Source organism: Pristis pectinata, chromosome 2, assembly GCF_009764475.1.
Source record: "Pristis pectinata isolate sPriPec2 chromosome 2, sPriPec2.1.pri, whole genome shotgun sequence".
NCBI classification, from domain to species: Eukaryota; Metazoa; Chordata; class Chondrichthyes; order Rhinopristiformes; family Pristidae; genus Pristis; species Pristis pectinata.
In genome coordinates this window covers 109414389-109436800 of record NC_067406.1, presented here as the reverse complement: position 1 = coordinate 109436800, position 22412 = coordinate 109414389, and the positions used below count along the sequence as shown (strand labels likewise).

The 22412-nt window shown below is 37.5% G+C and overlaps 1 protein-coding gene across 2 annotated transcripts in view; it reads right to left on the bottom strand.

The window, feature by feature from the left end:
- Positions 1 to 1271: 1271 nt before the first annotated feature.
- tma16 (translation machinery associated 16 homolog) overlaps positions 1272 to 22412 on the bottom strand; it is a 96009-nt gene continuing 74868 nt past the window's right edge. For both annotated transcript variants that reach the window (XM_052010126.1, XM_052010127.1), the window contains exons 2-7: positions 19244 to 19353; positions 16517 to 16554; positions 14730 to 14814; positions 12484 to 12632; positions 5379 to 5421; positions 1272 to 3967 (exon numbers count right to left, since the gene is read on the bottom strand). In XM_052010126.1, the coding sequence (XP_051866086.1) occupies positions 3838 to 3967; positions 5379 to 5421; positions 12484 to 12632; positions 14730 to 14814; positions 16517 to 16554; positions 19244 to 19353 (555 nt within the window). In that variant the 3' untranslated portion in view covers positions 1272 to 3837. The remainder of the gene's footprint in view (positions 3968 to 5378; positions 5422 to 12483; positions 12633 to 14729; positions 14815 to 16516; positions 16555 to 19243; positions 19354 to 22412) is intronic.

Genomic DNA, 22412 nt, shown 5'->3' with positions numbered 1-22412 from the left:
ATAATGAGGATGATGCCAATCAACTGCACCAAGACATGTGTAAGCTAAAATAAGCAGACACTTGGCAAATGGAACTTAATGCAGAGAACTAGGAGGTAATGCAGAAGGGATGGAAAGAGACTACATACATATAATTTCACTGCTCTAGAGCCCACAGAAACAGAGACCTTAGGGTTTATATGGATAGATCTTTGTTGGTGGAATGACATCCTGATAATATTTAGCAAAGTGTATGGTAATTTGGCTTCATTAATAGGGGTAGTAAGTACAAAGGCAAGGAAGTTAAACTGAACCTCTATAAAACTTTGTCACCACTCCCTAGGATTTGAAGGCCCTTGAGAAAGCTGCCAGTATGTTTGCAGTAATGAGGGATTATGGCTACAAGATTATTTTAAAGAAGCTGGGCTGTTCTCCTTGGAGCAATTAGCTTGATGGGAAATTAGGCAGGTGAGAAAGATTATGGCAAATTTAGACAAATTGGACAAAAAAAAGCTCATTCCCATTAGCTCATAGTTCAAAGGCAAAGGAACATAGACTTAAGGTCTGGGAGATGAAATACAGGACAATATGTATATGTTCTTTAATGTAGCAAGTGGTAACAAATGGCAACGATCAATTATTTCAAAGGGAAATTGACTAAGCACTTGAGACAAATAAAAGCAGGGCTCGGGGGGGGGGGGGGGGGGCAAGGGCTTAATGGGCTGAAGAGTTTCCTTTTGTGGATAATGACTATATTAATCCATGTGAGATACTAAGATTGCATCAATTGAAATAGAAAAAAAATAATTTTATGATATCCAAAGGGATTTGATGCTGAATAAGATGGGTGGTCAGATGAATTTTAAATTATCACTGCAAAGATATGTGAAGTAGTTCAGAAAGCTTTGCTGCCTGTTATGTTTGAGATCATTGTTTAATAGACAATTCAATATTTGGACCAGACAATGGAATAGAGCATGCAATGAAATTTAATTTGGATTTTTTCAGCAAAGTGTTAGCAGAAACATGGGCTGAATGTCTTCTCACTGTACTGTAAACATCAACTGCTCTGTGGGGAAAAAGGATTTGTTTGCTGGTTTGTTGCATTTTTTAAATATATAATTATAATGTCAAAGTCTACTAAAATGTTACTTGCTCAATTTCTGATACTTCCCACGTTTTATGTCAAGTTGGCTATTTAAACAAAAATGCAATGTTTTTCAGCCTAGTAAGAATTCCACATTGCCTAAATGCTTTTCACTGCTGTAAATAAAAGCACACCTGACTCAGTCTCACACCAATTTTGTTACTTTATTGCAAATAATACAACTGCAAAGTATGCACTACCGGAATACATAAAGATACTCATTTAAGATATATATTGGTGCACTTTTGTGGAAATGTATTAATTTTTTTTAATGTCCTCCAACAAAATAGGGTATATATGATTCTTTATTTGTTTACATGGGGTGGGATGAAAAATGTGGAAGCTTAAGAGAACTACTAGTTAAATCTAATGGTAATATTCACAAGAATTTTAGCTCAAGTGAGCCTATTTGTATCATCTTAGTTTGTCAACATTGTACAAGATACAAGTTATCAAATTAACTTAAAATTGTCAATTCAATTAGCAAAACCTAAGGATACAATGATAATCAACATTTGATTATTTGGAATCTTTCCTAAACTTACCCTTCAGTAAGTTTAACCAGTCTCTATTATTTTATGAGTATATGTTAAGATTTATCTTACACGTCATTTACATTCTTGTGAAATTTTGCACCATCCTTTCATTGTCATCACTTAAAACTAAAAGCTCTCATGGGATTTTCTTACAACTCAGCTCTTTGACGTGACTCAGGCTTGCTGATGCTGAAGAAAGAATTTTCATTGGTGTAGTCTTTTATATTCTCAGGGTGGTCTTGAAGTTTGCAGCTGCGGCAGTAAATAATATTTGAAGTGCAGTCAATACTTTTGTTATGTATCAAACCTATTTGTGCACAGATCTCAAACCGCAACTGAGATAAGTGGGCAGGCAGTCTGGTTTTGATAGTGCTGGTTGATGGATGAATGTTGCACAAACTATTGAGATTTAATTTTTGGGACATTTGTATAACTGGGTTTTCAATTAGAATTTTTAGTAGGATTACAATATTCCTATCCAACAGTGTCATGGAATTAAGTACAGGTGCTTTGTATCCCAGCCAGAACTATTCTAATTTATCACTGACCCACTGAACATCCATATTAAGAAGTGTTACTGTATATTTTAACTTCCTATGGACTCATAGGAGGGTTTATTTTTATTTTGCCATTTATCCTTTATTTAGTTGAGTAGAACATTATCGTTTCCAGTTCCAGGCAGCATCTTCGGGAAGGATAATAAGCCTTAAGAAAATTTACTAGAATAGTATCAGAGATGAGGGGCTTCACACATGCGGAGTCCAGAGAAGCAGATGTTATTCTCCCTTTGAACAGAGAAAGTGCAGAGGAGATTTCACAGAACTGTATAAAAATCATGTGATGTATTGATTGTGAAAACAAATAAGTTTCCATCAGCAGGAAAGTCACCAACTGAAGTACAAAAGGTCTAAGTTGCAAAAGAGCTACAAAGGGAGCAGTTTATTATCAAGTTTTGAAAAGGGAATTGGATGTATGAAAAAGAAAAACATTGCTGCCGAAAGGAAGTGGGACTAATTTGTTAGTGTCCCCCCCCCCCAAATAGATGGAACAGGAGAGATGGGCTGAATGACCTCCTGTACTCTCACTCCATGAAAATCAATGAAAATTACATCTTTAGATACTCTATTAAACAACGTTTATGTATTTCAGACAGTGGGAAAGCAATATCTTTAAACTGACTCAGTACATCATCAATTCTGTCACTAGGATAAATTTAATCAAAATTAGTACAGGGGAGTACAGTTTTGTCTCCTGTTATGCTAACCAGAGGCTATTAATCACTGCTCACATGAATACGACTCTTGTAATCTGCCCTGCACTCGTTTCCAAGCTGGAATGCATATTCCCTTTTGTAGTCAAATTTCATTGTTTCACAATTATATCTCACTGGTAACTTAAAGCGGAAAATGTTTGGAGAAATTGCTACTTGTTTTTTGTTGCATCCATTTTACAAGATCCTTAAACATTAGTTTAGTTTTAGGCCCTTCCAAACAAGCAATTAGAGAAAAAAATATATTTCAAGTTATTCTGATATATATTATTCAAAATCAATTACTTTTTCTTCAAAAAAAAGTTTGGTTACAGGATATTGATTACATGGTTCAAACTTGACAGTGCAAAAAAAACCTGTAATAGTTGAATGCTAGTGGCAATAATGAGGTTTTCACTCGTAGCAATTGGAAAAAGGGCAGTGCAAATTAACACATTTCTCAGGATCCATCCTGATGTTAATAGAGTAACAAGTCTGATCCCTGCCTCGTCCAACAATAAATCACAAAAAAAATCTTAAGCAAACTGTGGTAGCGATGAATCAGAACAGCTTCACCACCAAATTTTAAAAGTTTAATCTGACTGCTTCAGAATACGTTCCATGTTAGGAAAAGCATGACAAAAAATTTGAACATCGGAGAAGGTTGACAGAAAAACTGTGGCATTTAAGGCACTTGCATGCTTTAATCATTATTTTAAAATAATATCAATTCACCTTGTAGAAAATAGGGTTTTAAAAGAATACCACCTCAAAGACATGTGCACTTCCTCGAGAATGATGTCCGAGGAATTAACATTTTCATCATGTGCTACCTCAGCAGTGAATGTATTGATCACTTTGTTCAACAGCTGGTTGTGGCTTTTTTCTTAATTGGATATTCTCTCGTTCCTTAATGTTCTGAGACATTATCTTGATTCAGTATTTTTTTGTACGTCTACTTCAACTTTGTTTCCTTTCTGAGTAGAAACAGAATCTTTTACTGAGACTTTCTTCACTTTGATATTTGGAAGCTTTTTTAGATCTCCATCCCAGTCTCTTAAAAGTAAAAAGAAAGGAAATTAATCAATAAAATTTAATTACAATACAAATATTGAATGCAAGCAAATTGGACAACTGATTTTCTGCAGTGTCTTCCATTAATTAACTACCAGTATGACTCAGTTAACATGCTTGCCTCAAAATCACACTCAATATCCACTCCAGGACTTGAGCATGAAATCTATTGCTCCAGTATGGCACTGGGAATTTTCTAAGGATAGAAAAGAACTTTTGTTCTGAAGAGACACTGGACAATAAGAACCTTATTAGTGTGTCCATGCATACTTCAATATTCTAACAGTAACTGTTCAAATAGTAGTGACTTGGTTTTCTTTTTGAAGACTTTTCTTCAATCTATACATAATTCTGGAATTTTGCTGAGCTTCATATGACTGCCAGTTTTTCGTCCATACAAGAATGTGGTTAATAGTGTGCATAGCTTCAGATACTATTGTGAAGGCTCTATGTAAGCACAAGATTTTCTTTTCACAGCCATACAATGACAAATTAATAATAAATTCAGCCATTTGCCAATTATTCAGTTTTGGAAAGCAGACTGCCATTTAATTATTTTGGCAGCGTGGGTAGCATGTATTCTGGAGATTAGTATGAATGAGTGGGTGCAATGCATGTAAGCATTTAATTGCTTTTTAATTAGATGAATCCAATTAAAATTCAAGAAATATCTTAACACTGCTCTTTCCAAATCTATTCTTGTTACAAATTTAGGACATTTAATCTAATTAGAATACAGTCAGTCCCTGGCTTATGAAAGGGTTCCATTCCTGACAATTGTCTGTAAACCAATTTTTCCATGTCAGAAGTGAACAATTTCCACCAAAGATAAAAACCCATTGCCCGAAATAGTTGAGCCTCCCCTTCCTGATGTACTACTTCATTTTCTTTCAGTCCTGCTATGCACAGTCGTCAGTTTTCTATAACTACCCATATTGCATTGCTCTGCGTACACTTCCTGGTAAAATATTCAATGAAAGAATTATGTTCACCCCACCATAACCCATAATTAAACTAATGGAAAATATCTAATGTATTCATTAATGAGTGGACACAGTATAACTAGCCTGCACATCTATAACTAAACTTTCTTATCTTGAAAAATTCTTTAAAATTTACCGGAGAATTTGCTTCAAGTTGGATTTCTGCAAGCCAGGTCTTCCATAACCCAGGATGTCCCTGTGTGTCTTACTTATGTTATCTTTTTGACCTGATCTTAAAAGATGCTTCAAAAGGAAGAAACTTCATTCCACTAAATTTTAATCCATGGCTAGAGTCCTTAAATGTCAGACTTTACATTATAAAACTTACTAAGGCCAATCGCAAGGCATGTGTTGTATTTTTAAATTTGTTGGTTGAAAATTAAGGAAACAATAACACAGTATAAACTTACCTGAAGACTTTCAGATGCTTTACATTGATAATATCAGGAATCTCTGCAGAATGAATAAACACAATAAGTTGAATGTATATGAAATTAAAAAATGACAAGGCCTTTTCTCACCTTAGTCAAAGATGTGAATAAATTTACCAATCACTGCCAAACCTTACATTTCCTTTCCAAATTCCATACTTGATATATTTATGCAGTTCTGGTAATCATTCTGCATAAACCGTATAGGAAACAGAAAGCAAATGAATACATTTAACGAGTCAAGAGAGAGAAAGGACCCTGACATGTTTACTCTTGACAACAAAGGTGAAAGACAGTACTCAAACATTATGGACCCTTAAAGAATAAATAATTTGAACACAAGATGTTCAAAATTACCAATTCTAGAATCCAGAACACAAGTGTTACGGACTCGGTGAAAGTCCCTTTAAGATAGAGTTAGGTGTGTGTGTGTGTGTGTGGCATGCTTATGTCAACAGAAGATAAAGGACGTAATGACGTTGTTGAAGAGGTCAGTCGAAGTTGGAGGGAGAGAGAGAGAGAAAAGGGAGAGAGACACTAGCCTGCTAGTTTCTCTATCGATGGATGAGAAACAATAACTGTGTCTGTTACTGCAATCCACGTATGGAAATTGGAAGTAATCCGGTGGAGTTCACTTTGTTGCTGACCTGTAGAAGGAAACAGCTATTTGTGTGGACGATCATGATTCGGATGCTTTTCAGGGTGAGGAAGTCACTACCGAGTAAACACTGAAGTGTTGTTTGGGTTCCATTGTGGAACATTTGGATTTCGTAATTACTCTATGTTCTCTACATCTACGTTTTATCTTCAGACAACGGTGGTTGTTGAAGAAGCCTTTGCTCATGTTTCACCTTATGGCTTGCTGAACTGAACTTTAAGAACCATTCCTGGACTTGGAGTTTGGGACTTTGCCACACACACACACACACACACACGAAGAGTTTAGTTTTTGGGGTTAATATTCAAGGTTTAACATTTTTACTTCTAACATACTAACATTTTTACTTTTATTTTTCATATTATCATAAGTAGTGATTAATAAAATAGTTTTTACCACTGAATCATGACTCAGTGTGTTTCTTTTGTTGCTGGTTCGTGACACAAGAAAGGGAGCTCACAAATGGATTTACTTGTTTTATACAAATGGTGGTGAAGATATAGAATATAGACTGCCTGTACAGCAGATCGGATTAAAAAACTTTCAACACAATTGAGGTGACCAGGCAATTGAAAGGGTTTTTAGGACCTTATTAACATTAAGATTCTATACACCGGGGCTCCTTGGGTTATGAAAGACCTGACACGGATATCTAACAATGCAAATTCTCCCATCTAATTTTAAAGCATTTTTTAAAGACAGAGAGGTTAGTTACAGAAATGCAAATATCTTTAGAAGTAATAGAATAAGGATAGCAACTGGTTAATCCAAAAGATAACCGGTCTTCCAAAAAATACTGTTTACATGCAACCTCTACCTAGTAATCAAGCAGATACATGGTCTTTAAGAACACAGCTGCTGGTTCACAGTGGGAGACCACTTAAGAAATTTGCTTTGGAAACTGACAAAGGCAACCTCTTCTATTACAACTTATCAAACAAGGTAACAACCATTGATACTCTTAAGGCCATCAAAACTAGCCATTGGATGTGGGATATACTGATTCTGCACCATTGAAACTACACGGGGAAGACAATAAATAAACGTTAATCAACCTCATTGAGTTGTTTGTACGGAAAAATTGGTTTAAGAACAGTTCTCAAGAACAGAACACTTATGTAATCTGGGGACTACCTCTAATTTTGTATTCCAGTTTTTTTTTTAAATATGTTTTAAAAACAGATTAATAATAGTATTGCAACATGTTGTACACCAAAATCATCAGAAACTGAGTGTCCCACTCAATGGTTATAAAACTACTTTGATTTAATCCTGTATTGCTGCTCCTTTACACTCTTACCTTTCGGGACAGAAGCCTACTTCATTTAACAGATGCACACTTTAAAAGAGCACAGTTAATTCAAGCAATCTATTTGAAAACTAGGAACTTAGAAATCCCTAATGCTACCAAACGAATATGTAAGTGCATTAGGCAGGCAGCATTTCAAAGGATGATTGCTCATCTGTATCCCTTTCCAGTGATTTAAATAAATGACTGAGTACATGCAGTTCTCCAGAAATGGAGATTACTCATTAATATTTAATAGATACAATTCTGTGCAGCTTTTAGTGTGGAATAAATTGAAACTCAAAATATAGAACATTTCTTTTGCACATATAAATAAATACATTTTGTCAGGACACAAGTGCTCAATCATTGTTGAGTGATTCTTAAGTCTAAGCCATTTTGTATTACAAAGAAGTGCCAACTTCATTTTAATTCCCTATATAAGGCAGGATAATGTGCATTGACAAAAAGGAACGACATTTGAGCTGCAGTAGTTTTTCCTTGCCTTTCTGCTCTATGTCCAATATCCTTTCAATTAAAGGTTTTAATAAAATTCTACAGAGGACTAATAATACAAAAGAAAGAAACATCAAGGCAAAAATTGCTTGTTCTTGTGCAGAATTTGGTCCCCTGGACACCAAATTTATGCTAAGGCAGTCTGGAAGGAAAGTATTTAATTTTTACTTTCAACACAAGACCTTACAGGTATGGCGAGCATGGAGGTCAAATATTTATCATTTGAAATTTAAAGGTCAAGTATATTCTGAAGAACTATTGGCCAATGCACTATTTTGAAATGAAATTCTGTCTCAAGTCAAACCTTCACTTTTAGCAACATAATATGCACACCCTGTGCAAAAATGTTTCATTTCATGACATTATTTTGAAAAATCTGACAGTGGGCAGCAGGTAGAACTTAGTCAAAGTTTTTGGGAGAGATGATACTTCATTACAAATCTAAATGAAACTTTCAGATGGAGTCAAAATATACCTCAAACATCGTCAATCAAAAATACTATATCCACTACAAAAATAATGATCTAATCTTGCATAATTAGAAATAATCACTCAAGGACAGAAACAAGACAAAATTGTTTTCTCCTCAGAATATATTATGATTTACAGAACTTTCCCAACAAGCGTTCTGGTGCACAACCAAAGCTAAAATGAAAGGCCAGGCTATTGTTTCTTAAAGATTAATATAAACTTTTCACTGAAAAATGTTAATAAAACATTTTGATTTAGTCAGGTATTAAAGTCCAAACTATATTTTGTCTGCAAACACAAGTTATGATAGATCCACAGGGGACCAGAGGTAAAATAAAAAGTGAACTGATGCAGAAGAAATGATAGCAAAAGAGAACTATCAACAAGAACGACTCATCATGACACGAACAGGTAGTAAGGACCTTATCAACCAAACATTAGCATATCAAAAGAAACTGAATGACACAATCATGGTAGTGATTATAACCACATCTCTCAAAGGAGATTGCCATAAAAGAAATCTAAAGTGACAGAAAACATTTAATTTAAAAAGGAGCTTGAAGAACAATGAAATCTTTGATAAAATAAATTCAAATGATATTCTTCCATGAAGGTCAGATTTAAGCGTTAAATGGCAAAGGCTGTACGTGAATGCTCGTCTATATTTCTGAAACTGACAAATTAATGACTCTAGCCGTGCATACATTTATTCAGGTGGACATAACATACATCTAAAAGGCACTGTTATATCAGTACTATGCTACTGAATGGAAGAAGTCTGAAGCATGAAAACTATTCACTAAAACCTCAGTGTATGCATATATAATAAAATTGCTGAGAGAGGGGGTAGATTCTGGAGGCATGATGAGTAAAGAGGATGCAGAATTCAACTGAAGCCAAAACTGCAGATGGTGAAAATCTGGAACAAAGAGAGATGTTCTAGCATTTTCTGTTTTTGATGCAGAACTCAATGCTGTTTTCCTGGAGTCACAGCAACAATATAAAAATACCTGATCATTTAAAACTACACCAGTTCCACAAGAGAAAATAAGAACCAATATTAATTTCCTCCCAACATTGCAGTCCTCATCATGAAGACTAAAAGGAAAATGTTTTAATATTTTCATCAGATCTCCTTTAACAAAGAAAAATGGAAAAAACATGGCTTCTATTCAAAATCAACAACACTTAAGCACCAAAGTAGTAGTCTCACTAACATAGAAAAATAACCAGGTTAAAAACTAGCTGCCAAATACTTGGCCATGATATTTATTGCTCTTATTCATTTGCCAGTTTAAAATAAATGAAAAATAAAATTAAAATAAATGAATACTTACAATTAATAGAAACCATTTAGGTAAATCTAATGAAACATTAAATGTACTCAACTTTAAGTAGCCCCATTTTATTTCAGATCTACTTTTAAGCACTATACCAGTTAATCTTTTAAACTCTTGACAGGCACCCTTTTCAGTTAAGTTTTTGATCATTCTTTTCCACTTTTCTCCCCTTGTCTTATGACTCAAATGCTAGCAGAGGAGCACACCACCCACAAACTATCTACCCACCCACACCACCTGTTCCAGCAGGGTCTACATTCCCAAATTGGCCTCGTCAGCCAGGACCATGAAACCGGAGAGCAAGCCATCCTGGATCCCAACGTTCTGCCCAAGATAAAGCAGCACCAACATATTAAAGAGAGAAGAGGTTCATAGGGTGGAGAAGAGTGGAATTTGTCCTATTATCTCAAAACAAAAAACTGCAGTTAAACGATGTTGGTATGGAGCAGGAATGCTACAGACTCTTCCCTACCTCTTCCTCACCACCACTAGTACGACAGTTAGTCCATAATTGCCAAGCAGCTTGATTTTCCCATCATCCTACCTCTCACCCCCAATTTATACAACTTTTTCCAAACAGAACATGCCATATTCATATCTGAACTTTCCAGCTCCCTGTATTTCACTAAATTAGTTTCAAGATCTTTTAATTCACTGTCAGTTATATTCCCTCATGAATCTTTGGTTCTGTTTGGTTACTCATTGCTTTCCAATGTACTGCTGATGGCTGGCCTTCCATTTGTTCTCATGTGTTGTACTTTTTCTAACAATAGATTGATGCTACAGAAAAGGTGCTAAAAGGACCAATTTCAAGAAGCTTTCCTTCAAGAATACAAAATATATTCAGTAGCATATCAGACAAAATGTATAAGATTTATTAGTCACATATACATCGAAACACACAGTGAAATGCATCTTTGCGTAGAGTGTTCTGGGGGCAGCCCACAAGTGTCGCCACGCTTCCGGCGCCAACACAGCATGCCCACAACTTCTTAACCTGTACATCTTTGGAACGTGGGAGGAAACCGGAGCACCCGGAGGAAATCCACGCAGCCATGGGGAGAATGTAAAAACTCCTGACAGACAGCAGCCAGAATTGAACCCGGGTCGCTGGCGCTGTAATAGCATTATGCTAACCACTGCACTACTGTGCCTGCCCCTAGTATCAGTGCCGAAACCTGGCATTTTAGCTATTCACCCAAATTAGATGTTAGATACCAGGCATTTATTAATGCAGTATCTAATACCCATTTAATTACAGTTTATAAAAATTTGTTATAGCTTAGCAGAGCAGGTGCTAAACATATTAAGCTCTCTTTTCTTCCAAAACCAATGATCTAACCAACAAACAGGCAAGATTTCACAACGGCATAGCTTGTAGAACTGCCACCTCATATTTCCATTGACCTGGGCTCCCTAACCTTCGGTGCTGCCTGTGTGGAGTTTAAAAGTTTTCCCTGTGATCACTTGGGTTTCTTTGAGGTGCTCCTTCCTACAATCCAAGACATGTGGGTTGGTAGGTTAATTGGTCACTGTAAATTCACCATAGTGTAAAGTGGGTGGTAGAATTAACTGGAATGTGGAAAGAAGAGGACACAGGGAAAATGAGCTGAGGTATGAGATTGCTCAACGAGCTGGCACAGACTCAATGGGCCAGGTGGCCTCCTACGCTATAAGGAAATATGGAAAAGGTAATTTTATATCTTATCTTCATTTGCAGCCAAAAGGTGCCAAGGATTCTTGTTGGTTTGAAGCACTCCCAAGACTTGGCTGCTGAAAAAAAAAATCAAGTCCTCCTTCCATTTGTTTCCCTTCCAGAACTTACTCAAGGCTTGTAATCAATGAGGCAGCCAGCCCAGTTTGGTCCAACTAAAATCAAGGAAGATGCTGCCACGAGTTTAACAGACACAGGAACTTTTAACATTTATTAAAATGAGGCTGAGCCACTATTGCAAGAAAGCCTTGGGTTTCTAACTTCAGCTGCATGCTCTGTATACACTTCAGACCTGTAAATAGGCTTGGGCTAATTTCTAGCCCACAATATTTCAAGAATACTAATAAAGTATCCATTTTAAAAAAAGGATTTTCCAAATGCTAACTGTGCTGATCAATTACCCTGAATACAAGTTTGCTTTCAATTTTTAAAAAAATCTATCTTAAGCCATTATGGTCTCTGAAAAGAGCAACAAACTCACCTCGGGGCCTTGAAATTTTGTTTGCATCTAAATGTTATACAACTGGGATTGATGTAGCTGCTTTTCATCATTTTAATAGTATTGCTTATACAACTAAAACAAACTGTAAATTAATGTTCAGCTCTGCCAAGGTAAATTTGGATTGTGCAGTCTCAGCATATGTAGTAGATGCAACTGTCCAGCATATAACAGCACCAGTAACAATCAGTTATATAGCTCCCAGTACTTTTAGTCCCATGGCTTCAGGTCAATGTAGGCCAGTGATTGCCATATATTACATCACTCAACTGATAAAATGATACTTCTCCATGTAAAAGGCAACTAAAATTTGGGTAAATTAAGGTCAGGTCACAGGTGTATGGAGCTGAATTGCCCACACTTGATGCACCAGAGAAAAATAAAGATTAAAATCATTGTCATCAGCTCTATTAGATCCCAACTCAAAAAAGTGACAATAAGAATTTATCAATACATCTGAAGTTGGTTACTGGGGTGAGTCCAGATTATAAAAACATTGGAGCTCTATTTACTGATGAACCTTAACATGTATCAAATAACAAAATGTGAGGGTACAAAATTGGAGACCTTAGTATTGTACTGTATTAAGCAGTCTTACCTAAACCATTTTCTTCATACTGAAGCCTTTCACGTTCAATGGTCTGTTTCAGAATAGCTTCACGAGCCTGGTGCTGTCTTCCTTGTCTGCCTTTAATGCTATTTGCCAATTCAATTTGTTCCAACTCAGTATCAAATCTGTGCAAATACCTGGAATGGAAAAAACAAGTTTCTTTGGATCTAAAGTACCTAAACCCATCGAACTGGATTTTACAGTTAGTTTTGAAAGAACAACGGTTGCTGTTCACCTCACTAATAGCTGTACAATTCTAGGCAGCTTTTGACCAAGACTTAATCCATTCTGGCACTTAATCTATCGTGATGCCCTCCACTGGGGACTCATGGTGACTATATGCAGCTCAAATACCTATGCAAGGCCTTCCAAACAATCGCATTGAGAACAGTTTAACTTCCAAAAACTGTCGAGTTAGGTTTAGGTGGGAAATAATAGGTAAAACTGAAACATTTTCTAGATTTCAGCAGGTGAAATTCTACTTGAGACAATACTTTTTTTGCATAAAACAAATGAAATTCTTCTGCAATTCCAGTTAAGCATTATAAAATTGTAGCAAATGAATATCTGCTGCTAAAACTAATTAGTTACTTGGAATTAGGTCACTTTCAGTTAAGACTAAATTATAATTTTCTTGCAATTTCAGGTTTTCACTACAAGGGATGGTGACATTAACCAAAGAAACTTATTAGTGTGGGGATTCTCAACTCAGTTACCAGTACATTATGGTATGGTTGCTTAGTAAATGACATGAATTAAAATCCAGCTGTCAGGACTACTGATCCAGAGACACTAGTTCAAGTCTCAGTATGGCAAATGGAAATATAATTTCAATAATATGGAATAAAAACAAAACCACCATATTACTGTAAAATATCAATCGGTGATGACATCTCTAATGTACTTCAGGGAACATAATCTACCACCCTTACTCAATCTGGCCAATATGTGGCTCCAAGTCCACAGCAATGTAGTTGACTCTTGACTGCCTCTGAAATAGGCCACTCGGCATATTGTCTAATCCCAATCAGCAATGGACAAAAAAAGCCAGCCTTGCCAGTGAACTCCACACACCGTGAACAAATACATAAAATGGTTTCTGATGGGAGTTCTCACATGCTGACACTCTAGTTTTCTCAGTTATTTAAGTGCCATCTTGGAAATGTGCTTGCACAACCAAAAGTGACTTTGTTTGGCTAGTTCACCTGAAGTAGGGCTCACTTTGACATTTCCCCAAAATGGTGAAAGTCCAAGAACATTGTTGCCTGAAAGTCCTTGAAAGTGGAGAGGATGATGATTTAACAATGGAAAGCTTATGAAACTGTTTAGCCCAAATAGAAATAAAAATTGCATGACTGCTTGACAACAGCTACTTTAGTAGGCAAAACTAAAGAATTACATTGCAAAGTTACTGAGCTAGATCACACTGAAGTATGTCCTAAAGTTATGAGCAGGAATTTCCCCTAATCTGCTTCTGCTCCGATACCATAATTATGTCTGGACATCAGTGCAATCAAACTTAAATCATAATTACCACCTTCACCAGATCAAAGTGATCAAAAAAAATGAACAATGATGGATTGATGATTGTAGAGTAAAATGCACTTTTCGTTGCTTCAGACTTAGCAAACTCCTTCATTTTGAAGCTTGTAAAAGCTAAAAAAAATTGAAACTGGTCACTTTATCATCACATTATTTGGACTGATTAAATTTCTCAGATCACATTAATGTAAAATTAAATATATAATGCTAAAATGATAACAATTTCCAAACTTGTACTTGATTCTCCTTCATGGCAAAGACACACAAACTCAAAAGATCTGGCTGATAAAAATTTTGGCAAAGCTTTTTTTGCACAAATTCTTCCAAATATGCTACTGCAGCAATTTACAGAGTTTCAATTTAGTAATACTTTAAATACTTGAATCCACTGTTTCAGAAAATTGCCATGGAATTGATGAGTTCATTTGGTGAGAAAGAAGTGAAGTACCCACATAATGTTTGTGGTATGACTGTGATTGGCAAGAAATTAAGCACCAAATGAAATCTTTGCTTAAACAATATGATGACGACTTCCACGATTTCCGATCTCCAGTTCCAAAACTCAACACAAGTGGAAGCTAATTAAATTTATATAGAACTGTCTTCTATTTATATATGAAAATTAAAACTGTTACAACTGGACAAAAATGCACATGGAAAAATATGAATGGTATTTCAAAATCATTTCTTACTGTTCTGTAATCTCACAGGCTTCCTGCTTGCTGTATTCAGTTTTATTGGGCTCAAGATGACTTTGAAACCACAGCAGTTTTTCACCTACATAATAAAACAAAAAATTGGTTTTGAAAACAGATTAATATTCAGTATTTTTATACAGTTATTTGAACAAGTCTAATTTACTAAGTTGACAACAAAGACCGCAGAATATACTCACATTGCTGCCACTTCTGATCACATAAGCAGGAATATAATGCTATTTCTAAGAGTGGTGAAACCTAGCACTACAGGGCACAATGGCAAGTAAAATTTCTGTTATCATCACAATGCTAGACCTGCTGGACTAGAACCCAGTAACCAGGATTTGAAAACATGCCTATAGAATGTGGAAGCCTCAATCAGCTGGCTTGGTTCATTAGGCCAACTCCAATACTGTAAAGCAAAAGCACACCATTTTAGGTGTTAATAAATTTTGTTTTGGACTGGGAGAGCTAACCAAAAACAGAGGACTCAATAATGCAAAGTGTATAGGTCTACCTATCAGTGTAATGTGCAAATTGTGCTTTCTGACAGCTTGCTGTGCTTTGTTGCTAAATGACATGCATATACTACAATGACACAAAATTTGGACACAAAAACTGGATACAAAATTGACTTATTGGAAGGAGTCAGAGGGTAGTAGTGGAGGGCTGTTATTCAGATTGGAGGCCTGTGACCAGTGGTGTGCCATAGGGATTGGTGCTGGTTCCACTGTTGTTTGTCATCTACAGTAACATGGTTAGTAAGTCTGTGGATGACACCAATATTTGTGTGTAGTGGACAACAAGAGTGTTATCTAAGATTACAATAGGATCTAGATGAACTGGGGAAGTGGGCCAAGGAATGGCAGATGGAATTTAACACAGACAAGTGCAAAGTGTTGCATTTTGGTCAGTTACACCAGGGCATGACTTACACAGTAAATGGTAAAGCCCTGGAGAGTGTCGTAGAACAGAGATCCTTAAGGGGTACAGGTCCCTGAAAGCAGTGAGACGATAGACAGGAGAGTGAAGGTGGCAATTGGCACGCTTGCCTTCATCAATCACAGCATTAACTACAGGAGATGAGACATCATGGTACAACTGTACAAGTCATTGGTGAGACCACACTTGGAATATCGTGTGCAGTTCTGGTCGCCCAGCTATTGGAAGGATGACACTAAACTGGAAAGGGTGCAGAAAAGATTCATGAAAATGTACTGGCACTGGAAGACTTGAGCTATAGGGAGAGGCTTGATAGGCTGGGACTTTTGTCCCCTGGAGCATAGATTGTTGGGGGTGACCTTATAGAGGTATATAAGATCATAAAGGGAATAGATAAGGTATATGGTCACAGTATTTTTCCCAGGGTAGGAGTGTCTAAAACTAGAGGGCAGAGATTTAAGGTGAGAGGGAAAAATTTAAAAGAGACCTGAGGGGCAATTTTTTCCACACAGAATGTGGCAGGTAGATGGAACAAGCTGTCAGAGGAAGCAGTAGAGGTGGACACAATTACAATGCTTAAAAGACACTTGGACAGGTACATGTTTAGAAAAGGCCTAGAACGACATGGGCAAACACTGGCATATGGGACTAGCTCAGATAGACATCTTGGTCAGCATGGGCAAGTTGGGCCAAAGGGCCTGTTTCCATGTTGTATAACCCTATGACTAATAAAGATAAATACACAGAGGTCTCTCTATTGAATTTCCTGCAGGCCCTTCAACTTAAAGAAAAATAACCTCAGTTTCAACTACAGGCAGAAACAATAATTTATATCTTACCAATTGCATTTAGACGTACAGCCTTCCCATTCTTTATCCTAGATAGAAAATGAAGATAAGATTTGTATGTAACATGATTCATTTGTGCCAACACAATGATGACCAGCAAGAACTCTTTATGCTAAACTAATTTACTGGGGCTAAGGAACATTACTGACGTTATTGAAAATGTTAATTCTGCATCTAGTCTGTACGATTGCTGGTTTCAAATGTTTCATACCAAAAGCTAGGAGTGGCGCAGTGCTCAGTCACCTAGTTGCTGCAAAAAACATTGGTTCTCCGGTTTCTCCCACATCTCAAAGACATGGGATTGGAAGGTTAATTGACCGCTGTAGATTTCCCCTAATGTGTAGGTGAGAGGTAGAATCTGGGGAGAATTGATGGAATTGCTCTGAGAGCCAGTATTGACTCTGGACTAACTCTTAGGTGGTAAGGAAACACAGAAATATCTTCAAGACAGTGTGGTTATAAAAGACATATAATTAAGTCCTAAAAGATAGTTGGACAGGTACATGGATAGGAAGGATTTAGAAGGTTATTGGCCAAATGCCGGCAAATGGGACTAGCTTGGATGGGCACCTTGGTCAGCATGGACCAACTGGGCTGAAGGGCCTGTTTCCATGCTGTCTGATTCTATAACACTATAATAAAAAAATACAAACTGCTGGAGGAACTCAGTGTGACAAGCAGCATCTGTGGGAGCAAAGAAACTGTCAACGTTTTGGGTCGAGACTCTGCATCAAGAGAGTGGAGAGGGAAGATAAAGAGGAGAGGGGAGGAGCGAGACAGGGGCCAGCAGGAGATAGGTGGACCAAGTAGGGGTGAAGGATGATGGGCAGATGGAGCCAGGTAGGTGATAGGTGGAAGCAAAGAAAAAGGCAGATGGAACCAGGTGAGGGGAGGAGAGAATGAATGTAGAGAGAGCTGCTGTCTCTACCTTCAGCCCTACCCCCATATGGCTCCTTTTCTCCACTGCCCCCCCCCCCTTTTTCTTTGTCTGCTTCTACTTATTACCCACCTGCCTCGTCTTCAAACTCCACCCCTCCCAGCTTCTGCTGCCCATCATCCTTCACCCCTTCCTCTGCCCACATCACCTACAGGTCCGTCTCAGCCCTCCCCTTCTCCTCTTTATACTGGCTATCTTCCCTCTTCACTCTCAGTCCTGATGCAGGGTCTTAACCTAAAATGTTGACAATTCCTTTCCCTCCCACAGATGCTGCTCAACCCACTGAGTTCCTCCAGCAGTTTGTTTTTTGCTCCAGAATCCAGTATCTGCAGTCTCTCGTGTCTTCTGGTAGAAGGATTCTTCTCACTTGTTAATACAAAATTGAACATGATGAGAAGGCATTTACAAGTTATTATATTTGGCATAATAGTGATTATCTAGTTTTGATTATTTTTAAACATAAAAAGGCTCATTCATTCTGAATAATTTCTAAATGCCATTTGATCTTTTGCTAATCAAGGAAGAGCACATGAGGTCTCCAAAAAGTGACTCAGTTAATAAGCACACTGCCTGGTACTAATCTAAGTATATCTGAAAGATAACAGATTACATTGCATTATATACTAAATTGGCCAATTTCAGCCAGCTGACCAGTCTGCCAGACCAAAGCGAGGGAAAGGGAAACTTCATCCAGGAATCCCACTCATCTGTTCTGATATAAATCTCTACATGTGTGAGCTTTGGATAATGAGAGGCTACATTAGCCAAATGGCCAGTTTCTGTGCCATTAAGTTCTATAATTCTATTCAGGAAAATCATTGGTGTACAACCGAACAATCTCAAACAGTAACACCATAACAGAAAATACTGTTTGAGAGATATACTCAAAGATTGTGACTGTTGCCAACTAGCAACTAACATTAACATATTATGTGAAGAAAAGTCTTTTAAATTGACCATATTTCTACAAAAATGAATAATTCTAAACTGTCAACTATGAATCTCCATTAACTCCTTATCAAAGCTTCCAGATAAAAGTACTACGTGGAAAAAAGCATTAAGAACGTGGGATGGGACGTAAATAAGATAGGTCTATGCAAGTGCAAGCCTGCATTATTATATCTAACCTGATCTTCAAAGTGTCCTACCATCTTCCATGAGATAACATGACAGCAAGTTTGCATGTAGAAACAGCAAAAATAATGACCTGACCTTTTAAGTCCACCTGGACACCAAGATAGGCCCCTGGTTTAAAATGTGTGAGAATTTTGGTATCACTGAAAATTTAGTACTTCCTCAGTTACCACTAAGCGTGTGTATTTGAAGTCCATGGTAGAGGTTGCATCGAGAATGCTGCCAACCATATCAATAGTCACAAAACAGAAACAATTCTCTCACAGCCAATTGTTAGAGAACAGAAATAGCTCTATTAGGTCAAGACTTAATGCAAACAAGTTATTGGTCTTGTCACTAATCAGTTTAGAAAAAAAGCCGATGAGATTGCAAAGAATTTACCTTTCAAATAATATAATATTGGTCTAATAGATATAAATACTAGATACTCTCAATAATTGATGGAAAGTAAGATTTTACAAATCTGACAGACCCATTACCAGTATTAAACAAGGCAAGGTATGCAGACCAAATAGGAAGACTATGATTGCTAGTGAACAGTTATATGTGCAAGAGGAAAAAACAGGGGAAAAAGCACCTTGAATGTGAAAAATGAACATTGGTGTATCACAGAGCAACGTAATGACTATCAAAGAGCAATAACATACTTATCTTTCTTTTCTTGTTTATGTGACTCCCGTACTAGCTGGGCAGCCTTTCTGCTATATGGATGGATAACCTTGTTCTCCGGCACTTTCTTAGTTTTTGGCGCTTTAGGCTATACAAAAAAAAGATATTTTTTTTTTCTTTTTAAAAGGCATTGCAGTGTCCTGCTTAAGAACATTTAGTTCTAAATCCTTATCTCATGAGATGTAGGATCTGTTAATCAACAAAATCAGACTTTCTGTACTTTTAATAAAGCAATAACATGATTATTTATTTTCCTTTAAAAAGTATGTCATTCACAAAATAGAAAACTTTCATTATAAAAGCTATATGGACAATGTGTCAGCAACAATATAAATCCAGGCTAAGAACATTGGCCGTGGCAAAATGAAAGAACAAACTCCAAATGTGCAGCACATCCAAATTGGCTGCAATGGATCAATTATAAGAAACAGATGTTTTCTTGTTCATTTAGTTAAAAGCAACAAAAATAGCAGAAATCTAATAGATGCAGGTTATCGGTTCTGCCATTAAGTAGTTTAGCAAAATATTGGGAAATTACAATTAATTGACCTTTTAGCTAATGCAATATTTGGTTGATGAATGCAAGTACACCCATGTTACAGCAGCAATTGATAACAATTACTTCTGATATTCAACGTGAACAAAAGGAGGGAAGTAAGCAATAAGCAATATTCAGGGAATATAAATTTGCAAACTGCTTAATGTACTAAATATTTCATGAGCTGTTACTGCATGCATTTTGCATCAATATGATACTGACAGCATAATTAGGATTGCATATCTTTCCAGATTGTCCCTAGACTTTCCTGGAATTTGCAATCCTGGGTGCTGCTGTTAACAACACAGAAAAAAAACAATATATTCATGGAATTTTCCACCTATTCTTGTCACAGATATTTTTAGTAAAGCTAGTTTGGAGTAAGACTCATCAGATGGGATTTCTTGTTCTGCTTTCAATACTCAATTTTAGATCTGGTCCCTAAATAGCTAGCCTACGATTTTCAACCACCTCCTCCCATCCTATTCCCCATCCCCACTACAATCTGGTTGGTTTATGGATTGTTAACAGAAGTACAGAGACTGACAGATGATATACCCTTTGAATGTGGTTGGCAGATGATGTACTCTTTAAATGTGGTTGGCAGATGATGTACCCTTTAAATGTGGTTGACCCCCAGTTATAAAAGGAAAGCAGCCATTGCAAAGAGAAAGACATATTCATAAGAAAGCAACAGAAAGTAATGATCTTAAATCCAATGATAAACTCATTTGCATCTAGGTTCTGCTAAGCAGTCTTACATAGCCTGGACTAATAGAAACTAAGGCTTAATGGCACTGAGAATTCCTCAAACCTGCTTCCCTGTTGTAAATGTGGTGAGCTGGAATCCTAAAGCACCCAAGTCATCTGCTAATGATCCCGTGCAAGCAATGAACTAGGAACCAAATGCAATAGGCAAGTTGGAAACTAACTGATAATGCAGGTTTAGCCAAGAAAATAATCACAGGCTTTTACTTTCAGAAAGTTGCTGAAACAAGGGTTTTTTCCTCATCTCTCTAACACCTCTCCCCTTGTACCAAGTGCTTTTTAATTATCAAGACCCAACACACGTGATTTTAAATGATCCTTTCTGAGCTCCATTAGTCCAGGCTGACGCTCACAACCACTACAGCACTCCAACAGAGCCAATCATGACTTTAAAACTGAATGATTAGGGAGAAGTAGCATTGGGGCACGTTACAGGGCTGGCAATCCAAAGGCCTTCCCTAGTGTTCCAAATCCCAATATAGTACCTGTGGAATTTACCTACCACCTACAGATATGAATGATGAAGGACAATTAAAAAACTAACTAAAGGTAGAGGCTCTAAGAACATGCCAATCCCCACCGATAGTGGATCATCTCATATTGAAGGCAAAGAACAAGGCTGGTGCACTCGCAACTATCTTCAATGAGAAGTGCTGCTGAGTAGTTGATCCTGAGATCTACATTAGCACAGAAGCTTGTCTCCAGACATTTTGATTCATTCCACAGGATATCAAGAAACAGCTGTGAGCATTGAATATAACAAAAAGCCAATGGCCCAACAACATTCTCCTGTAGTATTGAAGGATGTGTCTCAAAACTAGCCAAGCTGTTCAATGCAGCTCCATTAGCATCCACTGACACTGTGGAAAATTATCAAGCATGTCCTATCCAAAATAAAATCAGGCCAAGGTCAATCCTAGCAATCGTCATCTGTAATTCAATGAGTAATGCAATGGAAAATGTCAACTATTACTATTAAGCAGCAATCTTATGATCAGTTTGAGTAACTAATAGTACTAAAGCTCATTACAGCAGTCTGAGCATCAAGTGCCCCACCAAATACATCCAGTGGTAGTTGCCACTGACCAGAATTCAAATGAACCAGTTAGATAAATATTCTGGGTGCAAGAGTAGGCCTGAGGCTGGGTACCTGCAGTGAATGACGTTCCTTGTGATACCCCAAAACCTTTCCACCATCCACAACGTACAAGTCAGAAATATGATCAAATACTCTCCCCTTGCCTGGATGAACGCAATTCCAACATCACTCAAGAAGCTCAACTCCATCCAGGGCAAAGCAACCTGCATGACTGTCATCCCAATCACCACCCCAAGCATTCATTCCCACCAGCAACATGACATATTTCCAGCGCGCACTAGTTACAAATTCACTGCAGTTACTTCCTGGACTACCCTATCGCCAAGTTCAAGCACAGAAGGCAAGTGGTGATCCCTCTCCCTGCAGTTTCTCCACCGAGTTGCACACCATCCTGACTCGGGAAGATATCGCTGTTTCTTCATGGACCTCGATTCTAAATCCTGGAACTCCCGACCCAACAGTAACTTCGGCAATAATTTAACCAAGACTGCAGGGGTTCAAGGCGGCTCGCCACCACCTACTCAAGGGGGAATGGGCAATAACTGCTGGTTTTGCCACAGTCCACACACAGCCCCAGCCCCAGCCCCACTCGATTGGGATTAAAACCTCCCCCACGCTTCCGTGCCTCTGAAGGTAACCTCAACCCAAGTGGTCGGGACCCTGGCCCAACAGTCAACTCTGATCACACGCGTTTGCTTTCAGGATGCAGAGCCCATGACTGAGCGGGTCCGGGCTGGCTCAG